At 44.2% G+C, this 12,466-nt stretch overlaps 1 protein-coding gene across 2 annotated transcripts in view; it reads right to left on the bottom strand.

The window, feature by feature from the left end:
• ptprk (protein tyrosine phosphatase receptor type K) overlaps positions 1-11,634 on the bottom strand; it is a 779,294-nt gene extending 767,660 nt beyond the window's left edge. For both annotated transcript variants that reach the window (XM_070885263.1, XM_070885265.1), the window contains exon 1: positions 11,482-11,634. In XM_070885263.1, the coding sequence (XP_070741364.1) occupies positions 11,482-11,557 (76 nt within the window). In that variant the 5' untranslated portion in view covers positions 11,558-11,634. The remainder of the gene's footprint in view (positions 1-11,481) is intronic.
• Positions 11,635-12,466: the final 832 nt, after the last annotated feature.

Genomic DNA, 12,466 nt, shown 5'->3' with positions numbered 1-12,466 from the left:
TTAGTTCAGCGGCGATCATCATCACTTCTGACCACAAATTATGAGCCATACAGCAAATTTAGTTTTGATTTATCCATCTGAATATCTTGACCTTTTTAAATATTTAGCACAATACCAATAATTTAATCACAGGCCATTTTGAAACCTTGTTTCATTAACTCAAAATTGAACTCTACAAGAATAAAGAATGGGCTGAAAATTCCGGCCTCGCCACGTCCCTGCGAAGTGCGTACATAGAAATTAGGTGCAGGGGCAGGCCAGTCGGCCCCTCGAGCCTGCACCGCCATTCAATAAGATCATGGCTGATTCAACCTCATTACCTCTTTCCTGCTTTCTCTCCATACCCCTTGATCCCTTTGGCCGTAAGGGCCATTTCTAACTCCTTTTTGAATATATATAACGAACTGGCCTCAACAACTTTCTGTGGTAGAGAATTCCACAGGTTAACCACTCTCTGAGTGAAGAAGTTTCTCCTTATCTTGGTCCTAAATAGCTTACCCCTTATTCTTAAGACTGTGACCCCTGGTTCTGGAACTCCCCAGCAAAGGGAACATTCTTCCTGCATCTAACCTGTCCAATCCGGTCAAAATTTTATATGTTTCTATGAATTCCCCTCTCGGTCTTCTAAACTCCAGTGGATACAAGCCCAGTTGATCAAGTCTTTCCTGATATGTCAGTCCTGCCATCCCAGGAATCAATCTGGTAAACCTTTGCTGTACTCCCTCAATAGCAAGAACATCCTTCCTCAGAATAGGAGACCAAAACTGAACATACTATTCCAGGCATGGCCTCACCAAAGCTCTGTACAACTGCAGTAAGACCTCCCTGCTCCTATACTCAAATCTTCTAGCTATGAAGGCCAACATGCCATTTGCCTTCTTCACCGCCTGCTGTACCTGCATACCAAACTTCAATGACTGATGTACCATGACACCCAGGTCCCGTTGCACCTCCCCTTTTCCGAATCTGTCACCATTCAAATAATATTCTGTCTTCCTGTTTTTGCCACCAAAGTGGATAAACTCTCATTTATCCACATTATACTCAATCTGCCATGCATTTGCCCACTCACCCAACCTGTCCAAGTCACCCTGCAGCCTCTTAGCATCCTCCTCACAACTCACACTGCCACCCAGCTTAGTGTCATCTGCAAACTTGGAGATGTTCCATTCAATTCCTTCATCTAACTCATTGATGTATATTGTAAATAGCTGGGATCCCAACACTGAACCCTGCGGCACCCGACTGGTCACTGCCTGCCATTTTGAAAAGGACCCGTTTATTCTGACTCTCTGCTTTCTGTCTGCCAACCAGTTCTCTATCCATATCAATACAATACCTTGTGCTTTAATTTTGCACACGAATCTCTTGTGTGGGACCTTGTCAAAAGCCTTTTGAAAGTCCAAATACACCACATCCACTGATTCTCTCTTGTCCACTCTACTAGTTACATCCTCAAAAATTCCAGAAGGTTTGCCCAGCATGATTTCCCTTTCATAAATCCATGCTGACTTGGACCGATCCTGTTACTGCTTTCCAACTGCGTTGCTATTTCATCTTTAATAATTGATTCCAACATCTTCCCCACCACCGATGTCAGGCTAACCAGTCTATAATTCCCTATTTTTTCTCTTCCTCCTTTTTTAAAAAGTGGTGTTACATTAGTAACCCTCCAGTCCATAGGAACTGATTCAGAGTCAATAGAATGTTGGAAAATGATCACCAATGCATCCACTATTTCTAGGGCCACTTCCTTAAGTGCAGCCTATCAGGCCCTGTGGATTTATCAGCCTTCAATCTCATCAATTTCCCCAACACAATTTCCTGACTAAAGGATTTCCTTCAGTTTCTCCTTTTCGCTACACTCTCGAACCCCTAGTATTTCCGGAGGTTATTTGTGTCTTCCTTAGTGAAGACAGATCCAAAGTATTTGTTCAATTGGTCTGCCATTTCTTTGTTCCCCATTATAAATCACCTGATTCTGACTGCAAGGGACCTTAGTTTGTCTTTACTAATCTATAGAAGCTTTTGCAGTCAGTTTTTATGTTCCCTGCAAGCTTCCTCTCATACTTTATTTTCCCCTCTGAATTTGACCATTTGTCCTCCTCTGCTGAATTTTAAATTTCTCCCAGTCCTCAGGTTTGCTGCTTTTTCTCACCACTTTATATGCCTCTTCCTTGGATTGAACACTATCCCTAATTTCCCTCATTAGCCACGGTTGAGTTACCTTCCCTGTCCGGAGTAAAAATAAAAGGGGATGTACAATTGTTGAAGTTCATCCATGTAAGCCATAAATGTCTGCCATTGCCAATCCACGGTCAACCTTTAAGTATCATTTGCCAGTCTCTCCTAGCCAATTCACGTCTCATACCATCGAAGTTTACCTTTCCTTAAGTTCAGGACCCTAGTCTCTGAATTAACACTGTTACTCGCTATCTTAAGAATTCTACCATATTATGGTCACTCTTCCCCAGGGTGCTTCGCACAACAAGTTTGCGAATTAGTCCTCTCTCATTACACAATACCTAGTCTAGGATGGCCAGCTCTCTAGTTGGTTCCACGACATATTGATCTAGAAAACCACCCCCAATACACTCCAGGAAATCCTCCTCCACCGCATTGCTACCAACTTGGTTAACCCAATCTATATGTAGATTAAAGTCGCCGATGATAACTGCTGTACCTTTATTGCACACATCCCTAATCTCTTGTTTGATGCCATCCTCAACCTCACTACTACTGTTTGGTGGTCTGTACACAACTCTCACTAGTGTTTTCTGCCCTTTGGTATTCCGCAGCTCTACCCATACAGATTCCACATCATCCAAGCAAATGTCCTTTCTTACTATTGTGTTAATTTTCTCTTTAACCAGCAACGCTATCCCACCTCCTTTTCCTTTCTGTCCATCCTTCCTGAATGTTGAGTTCCCAGCCTTGGTCATCCTGGAGCCATGTCTCCGTAATACCAATTATATTAATCGTTAATTGCTGCCTGCGCAGTTAATTCATCCACCTTATTATGAATACTCCTCGCATTGAGGCACAGAGCCTTCAGGCCTGTATTTTTAACACACTTTGTCCCTTTAGAATTTTGCTGTATATGTGGCCCTTTTTGATTTTTGCCATGGGTTTCTCTGCCCTCCACTTTTACTATTCTCCTTTCTATCTTTTGCTTCTGCCCCCATTTTATTTCCCTCTGTCCCCCTGCCACATTAGTTTAACCCCTCCCCAACAGCACGGACCCGGCGAGGCCTCGCAAAAGCAGGTTTACGGCACGTGATACACATCTGCAGAAAACCAGCTTTTCCAATCTGTCATGATTTCTAAAGACGAATCCTCTGCAGCCCTGGGAGAAGGACATTCGCGCGGGAGAGATTGGGCTATTTGCCCAACTCATGCCCAGCGAATGTCATTCAAACTTTTACACCTGGTAACAGCAGGTGCAAAGCCTACTTTTACCAGCGTAACACTTAAAATATATAGAAATTATATTTAAACACTTCATTCTTACAATAAAAACCCTATCCATTGAGGCAAGTTTATTTCTAACCCTATTAAAACACTAACAAAAATTCCAAAAAATATATATTTTTTCTAAAACATTTAATTTCAATTAATCTTCAATATGGGAGATGTTTTATTTATTTATTCTGTGTTTGTGCTTTTGGGGTTATTCTCATTGATAATAATGGGAACGCATTCAAACGGAGTTCCCATTTTTATCAATGAGAGTACTGCAGTGATTGGTGGTCCACGCCTACATGACTCCAGCATGTACGTATATATGGTACACGTACGCACCATCATAGGCAGTCCCTCGGAATCGAGGAAGACTTGCTTCCACTCAAAGTGAGTTCTCAGGTGACTGAACAGTCCAATACGGGAATTACATTCTCTGTCACAGGTGGGACAGACGTTGAAGGAAAGGGTGGGTGGCACTGGTTTGCCGCATGCTGTTTCCGCTGCCTACGCTTGATTTCTACATGCTCTCGGCGATGAGACTCGAGGTGCTCAGCGCCCTCCCAGATGCACTTCCTCCACTTCGGGCAGTCTTTGGCCAGGGACTCCCCAGTGTTGGTGGGGATGTTGGATTTTATCAAGGAGGCTTTGAAGGTGTCCTTGTAATGTTTCCTCTGCCTACCTTGGGCTCACTTGCCGTGTAGGAGTTCAGAGTAGAGCGCTTGCTTTGGGAGTTTCGTGTCAAGCATGCAAACAATGTGGCCCGCCCAGTCGAGCTGATCGAGTGTGGTCAGTGCTTCGATGCTGGCCTGGTCGAGGACGCTAATGTTGGTGCGTCTGTCCTCCCAGGGGATTTGCAGGATGTTGCAGAGACATCGTTGGTGGTATTTCTCCAGCGATTTGAGGTGTTTACTGTATATGGTCCACATCTGAGCCATACAGGAGGGCAGGTATCACTACAGCCCTGTCGACCATGAACTTGGTGGCAGATTTGAGGGCCTGATCTTCGAACACTCTCTTCCTCAGGCAGCTGGAGGCGGTTTGGATCTCGTCGTCAATGTCTGCCTTTGTTGATAATAGTCTTTCAGGAACGATACATACGTACCTGAAAGAAATCTTCCCATGTGCTGTGCAGTGTAACTAGGCCTCCAACCGGGATCCTACATTCCTCCGGGACCACCAGATACTTTCATAGATTTTTTTCGGGTCGGAGGCGTTCGCACGAAGGAAGCCTCCAACCGCAATTTTACCCCCCCCCCCCCCAAATACATTTCTGAATGTTTTTTCCATTCAACATTTTCACATGTACATGAATTAGCAGGCTTCTGCTGAGATTAACATACAATTGGGAGGGACTTGCTCAGTGAACTAGCCCCTTGCTTTTCACTTCTAGAACCTGGGTTCAAGTCAAGCCCAGACTGATGGGATAAAAGTCTCCTGTGTCAGCTGTAACAGTCCTATGTGAAACAAGCTTGGGCAGTATCAATCTGGACTTGGGCCTATAGCACAAACTGCTCCTAATTCAGCACTGGTTAGCAATTTCATTGAGAGGCTCGAAGCTACAAGATAGTTGGTATGAGAATTGGAGAAAAACATGCCACACTGGATCCCTGAAATGGAAAGGGTCCCACAAGCATCCTTTGCTTTAATTGGCACAAAAAAATATTACAGCCACTTCAATAAATGAAAATGAGCAAATAGCTGATTGTTGCTGCATAGTTTATGCAGCCTGGTCACAATGGTTATTCAATAACTCTTTCATACATTTACCTCTTTACTTGGATAAAAAACATTTATTATTTTGCCAGAAAAAGTTTGTCATTTAAAATTCAACATCCATATACATCGGATTCATGTTACACAAAATATCTACAAAAAAGATCATAGTACCTACTTCTACAGCTCAACTAAAATTGCTAAATAATTTACAATAGACACACATGACTTCATACACCAGCAATTAAATGCCACTCAATCAGTACCAGTCATTTTCTATCACAATGGGCCCAAGTTGCCACATGACAAAAAACGGGCACCCCTCCGAGCTGGGCGCCCGTTTTTCGCGCCTAAAACGGCGCCGGAAAAAGAACGAGCGATTCTGGAGCGTTCTGCAGATCCTTGTCTGCTCACTCGCGCCGATTTTGTAAGTGGGAGGGGGCGGGTACTATTTAAATTCGTCTTTTTCCTGCCGGCAACGCTGCACGTGCGCGTTGGAGCGTTCGCGCATGCTCAGTGTGAAAAAAACATTGGCACTCGGCCATTTTTGTAGTTCTTTGTAGCTATTTAGTTTTTGAACATTTTTTAATAAAAGTACATTGCCATCAGCAAAGAGGCTTCTTGTAGCAGTGAGAAGGGTGCAGGAAGCCTCAGAAAGTTGAGCCAGCCGTTTCCCGACGACCTCCCCCTTTAGCCGTCGGGAAATGGCTCCTCAATTTCTGAGGCTTCCTTCAGCCTTCTCTCTTTCCCGCAGCCTTCTCTCTTTCCCGCCAGCCGTCTGGAACGGCTCCATTCCCCCCGCCGCGTTCGGTCGGTCGGTCCCTCCCTCCTCTCCCCCCGCCCCCGCGTTCGGTCGGCTCCTCCTCCTCCCCCGGCATTCGGTCGGCTCCCTTCCCCTTCCCCCTCACCCGCCTCGCGTTCAGTCGGCTCCATCCCCCCCCCCCCGCCTGCCTGGCGTTCGGTCGGCTCCCCCCTCCCCACCACGTTCGTTGGCTCCCTTTCCCCCCCCCCCTCCCCGCCTCGCGTTCGGTCGGCTCCCCACCACCCCCCACGTTCGGTCGGCTCCCTCCCTCCCTTCCTCCCCCCAGCGTCCGGTCGGCTCCCTTCCCCCCCCAACCCAAACCCCCAACCCCCCCCCCCCCCACCCCCACCCACCGCGTTCGGTCGGCTCCCTCGTTTTGAGACTTGCTGCACGATTCTTCCTCGCTGAAGCACTTTCACACAGGTAGGAAGATGGTTTATTTAATCTTTTCTTTGCTTATAAATGTTTATTCAGGTTGGATTTATTTGTATAATATTTGTATAAGTATAAATAAGGATTTATTGTAGAATTTAATGAGTTCCCTTTCCCCCCCCTCCCTCGTTCTGGACGCCTGATTTGTAACCTGCGCCTGATTTTTTAATATGTAGAACAGGTTTTTTCAGTTCTACAAAAATCTTCACTTGCTCCATTCTACTTTAGTTTGGAGTACATTTTCACTGTGGAAACTTTCAAATCAGGTGTCAGTGGCCGGACACGCCCCCTTTTGAAGAAAAAATTCTGTTCCAAAGTAGAACTGTTCTACCTGACTAGAACTGCAGAAAAAAAAATGTGGAGAATTGCAAATTCTAAGATAGTCCGTTCTCCACCAGTTGCTCCTAAAAATCAGGCACAAATCATGTGGAAACTTGGGCCCAACGTAACTACAGAGAGGATATTACACCAGTCGCAATACATTTCTGAAATTCCCTTACAGGGGAAGGATAGAAAACACAGTTAATTAATGTTAATTTATGGTATACACCCATTTCAGTTTGAAGTATGATCATCCTAAAGTCTTTCTTTCCTCAAGGCTTCAGCTCTTTGGTTGGATGGGATTTTAGAGAGGTCAAACACTCCAGTATTTTGCCCCACAGTAGCCATTCTCCATTAGGAGCCGAGAAAATACTGTCAGTGGGCTACTTAATCCCAGGGACATCACCACCAATCTCAACATTGTTGTCACTGATTGTCCACAGTTGCACACTATCCAATAGGACATACTAGGTAGCAATTCTACTCCCTAGCCTGGGGATACTGAAGTCAATCACATCAACATGGCTGCTCTGGGTGAAATCACCTATTTCAGCACAGACAAGGGATAAAATTTACAATTTTAAGATTCATAAAGTACAGCCATTCATTGTCTCAGTCAATTTTAGCCAGAGGAGTCTTAAACATTGTAGTTTGTCCCTGTGGTTTGCTACAATCAGTGATTTTACTCCACTAATTATTCTAACTCTCAAATTTCAATGCCAACTGTCCTGAATCCAGTGCTCACTGGCATATTACGCACGCCAAATCTCCCAGGATTCCAAGTTAGCCAAAGCCCAACAAAGTCCAAGTCATTAATTAGATGGTGGTGGTCAAGCTTTTAGGGAAGTGGGACTTGGGCTCCACTCCCATGCCTCACATCCCTAAAGCACTCCTTATGCCATCTTCTCACCATCCTGTGGCCACTGTCTCACCACACACACTCTTAATGAGCTCAATTTTGGCCAGGAGTTGCTCCGTCTTTTTGGGGGAGTAACTTGGTTTTTCTGGCGTAACTTAAAAATCCCCATTTTGCACATTCAATTTACACCAATGCAAGTGAGTTAGTTACGATTTTTTTTAAGATTAGTTTTTTTTCTCAAAAGGGGCATTACCAGCCACCTACACCAGTTCTGCCCATTTAGGCAACTTTGGCTACCTAATAGTTAATCCAAATCTACTTAGGCCAGCATATGTGGCCACTTCAGAAAACCCTTGGAGAGTTAAGAAATCAGCGCAGGTAGGTACATCAGAGGCCATTCGGCCTGGGATAGGGGCGTGCGGGCAGGAGAACTGATAGATATCATCCAGGCAGGAGCACTATCAGTTCTCCTGCCCGCACGCCCTTAGCCCTGGCCGAGTGAGTTTCAAAAGACGAAGATTGAATTTGATCACTAATTAAGTTTCTTTATGACTAAAGAATGTGAATAGGATCAAACAGCTATACAGGACATCATATGTCAAACTTCGCAAAGTTAATTTACTATACAACAGAAGCATTCATGGAAGCTTAAACTACAAAAATAATAGTAAAAGATAGTTGAATTAGATTCTCACAACTAATTTAAACAACTATTTGTTTGCAATGGTTATAATGGATCGATTGCACCAGGAGGCCACTCGACCAGAGCTAGGAACGGGCAGGAGAACTGAGAGAAATCATCCAGGCAGAGTTCTCCTGCCCACCCGCCCCTCGCCCTGGCCGAGTGGCTTCCCGATGCAATTTCTAAGATTAAAGTGATTAAAGATTCAAATCAACTACCCCTACTCAGCAACATTTGGCCAGCACTGGGTTACACACAGCGGCTGCAGCAAAACATGGAGGCTGGGGGCAAGGAGCTACTGCGCATGTGCAGACATCCCAGCACTGTTTTCGGCACAGGACGCTGGCTCCACCCCCGACTCGACTGAATATTCTGCGCGATCAGAGGGAGGAGGCCCGACAGTGGCCAAAGTGGGACGGAAATTTTTCAGCGCATTTCTGAACGGAGAAAAGCGGTGCATCTCTGGTAAGTGTGCCGAAAAACGGGCTGGGCCAAAATTGAGCGCAATGTGTGCGCAGAAACCACAAAAAGAACTAAATTACTGCACATGCATGACCATGTGTATGTGTACAGATATGCAGTTACTCAGTCGCCAAGGAAAGCAACACACACATACACAATGAAACTACCAGATTGTGGTAAAAACCCACCTGGTTCACTAATGTCCTTTCGGAAGGAAAGCTGCCGGCCTTACCCAGTCTGGCTTACCTGTAACTCCAAACCCATAGCAAAGTGGTTAACTCTTAACTGCCCTCTGAAGTGACCTAGCAAGCCACTCAGTTGTCTCAAGGACAATTAGGGATGGGCAATTAATGCTGGCCTTGCCATGACACCCACATCCCATGAACTAATTAAAAAAAAATTAAAGTACATTATCCTGAATCAAAGTATCTAACAGTGTGCATTATACACAGATGCTGTTATGGACTGCACGCCATAAGTAGACACGTTTTTCACAGTTTAATGCTATTAGGGACTGTAAAATAAAATAACTGATGCCCTATGGGAGATGCTGAGATTGGGCAAAACTCAGAAAAAATGCACAATCTACTGAATAATGTTTTTATTCTATACTCTTCTGTAATTAAAATATTTGTATACTTCATTCATTAACAAAACAAACATTGCAACTTGGCTACGTTGTTAAGAAAACAAGCACTGAAACTTGACACATTTGTTGCATTGAATAACCATTCACCCATGATCCTGAACACTAATGGGTAAAATAGCTTTTGTACAAACATGCAGAGGACAGAATTCATGTGCAATTGTCACTGAATTATCCACATGTGATAGAAATCTATGCCTCTGCAATCAATTTGACAGTTTGAGGTTATAATAGATTTTTACTGCAACATTTAGGAGACAATGCACATCAAGGTCTTCAATGAACTACAAAACAGGCATTTTTAAAAATTATTCCCCTCTTGAAATAATACTAAAAAAAATGATTTGCATAGTTTCTGAACATTCCCAGCTCTCCCTAATACTCTCTGCAATTATGAACATTGTGGCCATTACAATAGTTCCTAAATGATTCAGTTGAAATCATACACAAGAATTGTTGAGTTGTCAAGTTTGTGATCTGACAGCATTCTGAATGGCAATATAAAGCACAATATCACAGTGAACAAGTGAGATTGTTTACTGTATGATAGTGCGTTGCATATTTGTCAGTTATTTTTGGCAAAAATCCTCGATGGGTATGGATAGTCTTTAATTTCAAATACTTTAAAGCCTGATTTGCAGTCATTTTATTTTAAATCGTTGTTGTAAGTTGTTGCTGCTGGGACATCCAAGACCGCTCTATGTGATGGGCACTTTGAGAGAAAAATAAATTGCATTACGCATACCATATTAATTAATCCACTGTTCTCCTTCCAAAAAGTGTAATAATCACTCGACTAAAAGCCAACGGTTCTTTCCAGAAATGAACTGAAATAAACTGCTTTTATTTGCGTGGACAAGCTCAGTAGCAGTGAGGAATGAAGCATTACTTCATTCCTCACTGCTACTGAGCTTGTCCACGCAATTACTATTGTACTTCAAACACGGGTCATCTTACCTCCCACTCCCTCCATCTATTTCCTCCACCCTTCTTCAAATGACTAACTGTTCGTGGCCGCAGTTAGGAAACCTAAGTTTAGACATTGTGTGTGAACGGGGAGGAGATGGATGCTACTTTCCCCCTGGTTAACTATAGGGTTACAATGAAAGCACTACATTGTTGTTGGACAGAAAGATACCATCTTTCCCTGGGTGTAAAATTACCAGGAAATCAATGAGTCCCTGGCTGTACTTTTTCATTACTAAAGGTACTCCATTTTAAATTACACACCACTGGGAGTTACCTATTGTCCTAATGACGCCACCTTCCCCCTCGTCTAAATAGTATTTTCAATGCAAACTTATATTTACCAAAAGTAGGTTGAGCTAAATTACAATTGGATTAATTACTGTTGGATTCGAAAGTAACCAGTGAACCAGTTACTTTGTGTTGTTTAACTATAAATGTTATTTCTTAATTAAAGTGGAGCGATTATTGGACGAGTTGAAGAGCTAGTAAACCTGGACATCCTGCAATATGGAGCAAATACCTGTCCGGCAAACAAAAGAACTGACACGACTTTGAGGCCGTTTCCAATACCGAACTCGCTCCGCCTAAAACCCGAGTCAAAGCCCGGAGCCACGGCCCGTCACCCCTCGCAAACTCGGCACGGTTTCCCACACACACAGCGAGATCTCTCTTCCTTCCCCCCCCCCCCCCCGCTAATACACCAGGTACTTTCCCACTACAAAAAAACATGCCAAATAAACCGCTGTTTAAACAAAAACATGTTCCCTCAGTCTGCCCGGCAGGAAAGATATTTTCAAACAAACTTCGAAGCGAAGCGACCGATTACAAGCTGTTCCTCGCCAAAGCACCCAGGAATTAAAACACCAACTGCTTACATTCAACAAGCCACGCTTCGCTCGCTCACCAGCTAACAAACTACCTGAGCCGTGAAAGCTTTTCTTTTAAAAAAAATAGAATTAGTTAGTTGTTTAACGAATAGTTTTTTTTTGTTTTGAACTGCAGTATCAAAGAAAATTATTAGCAACAAATGGCTGGGAGCGCGCGCCGCGCACACAGACAGCTTGGAAGGCTCCGGGTGAAAAAGTTACTGCTCCCTGGAACATGGAGACAGCTGCAAGGCGCACGAGACTCACCGGAGGAGAATGCCACGGCGGCACCGCCACAACTTTGATGCAACAGCAGCAAGAGCACAAAGGGCGCTGCATGCATAATGTTGGAGTCGGACTTCTGTTTGCTTTTTTTGCTTTGTTACTTCGGCACGGTGTTCCCTCAGCCTGGGCGATACATTCCCCTCCACATCAATACTTTGTAACGCCGTGTGGAGTAAACCCAGCCCGTGACGTCACCAAGCCACACACACACACACTGTGGCGCGGTTGCAGGAGTGCAGAGCGTCCTCTGCTGGTACTGTGCGGGCGGCACTCAATGTGTTCCTGTCTCAGTGCAGCACCTTCTCTTTGCTCGAACCCTATGTCGACATGTATGCGCAGGTTAGAAAAATATCCGACTGAATCTTCATACAATGTGTCATTATGCATTTAAAAAAATACAGCGTTTTATTATACCAGTGACAGTTCGTTATCTTTTATTTAACTGGAGTGTGAAACTATATAGAATTCGCATGTGCGCCTGCAATTTTGTGGCTCTTTCTCGGGACTGAAGGAAGAGTTGGAATGCACCCAAACGGATGCAACATTCATGTACAGTGTAAGCGCCTGGCAAAGGGTATCAGGTAAATTGGCACCGTTGGTGAATTGCAGGTAACTTTTCTGATAACCCCCTACCGATACAACATTAACGTTCTATTCAATTAATATTTTCTAAATATATATATAAAAAAATATGGGTTCATAAAATGTTTTAAATCATCAGAGGCAGTCCCACGGAGTCGAGGATGACTTGCTTCCACTCTAAAAGTGAGTTCTATCAGTATGTTAGTGTCATAGCGGGGGTGATACGCACGTCCTTGCGGTCCCTTGCTCGGACGATGACGTAGTCGAGCAGGTGCCAGTGCTTGGAGCGAGGGTGTTGCCATGATGCCTAATACTTGTCCCTCTGGCGGAACAAGGTGTTGGTGATGACAAGGTCGTGTTCTGGACATTTTGTCAGAAGCAGGGT

This window comes from Pristiophorus japonicus, chromosome 7, assembly GCF_044704955.1.
Source record: "Pristiophorus japonicus isolate sPriJap1 chromosome 7, sPriJap1.hap1, whole genome shotgun sequence".
Taxonomy (NCBI): domain Eukaryota; kingdom Metazoa; phylum Chordata; class Chondrichthyes; family Pristiophoridae; genus Pristiophorus; species Pristiophorus japonicus.
This window is presented reverse-complemented; position numbering and strand designations above follow the sequence as displayed.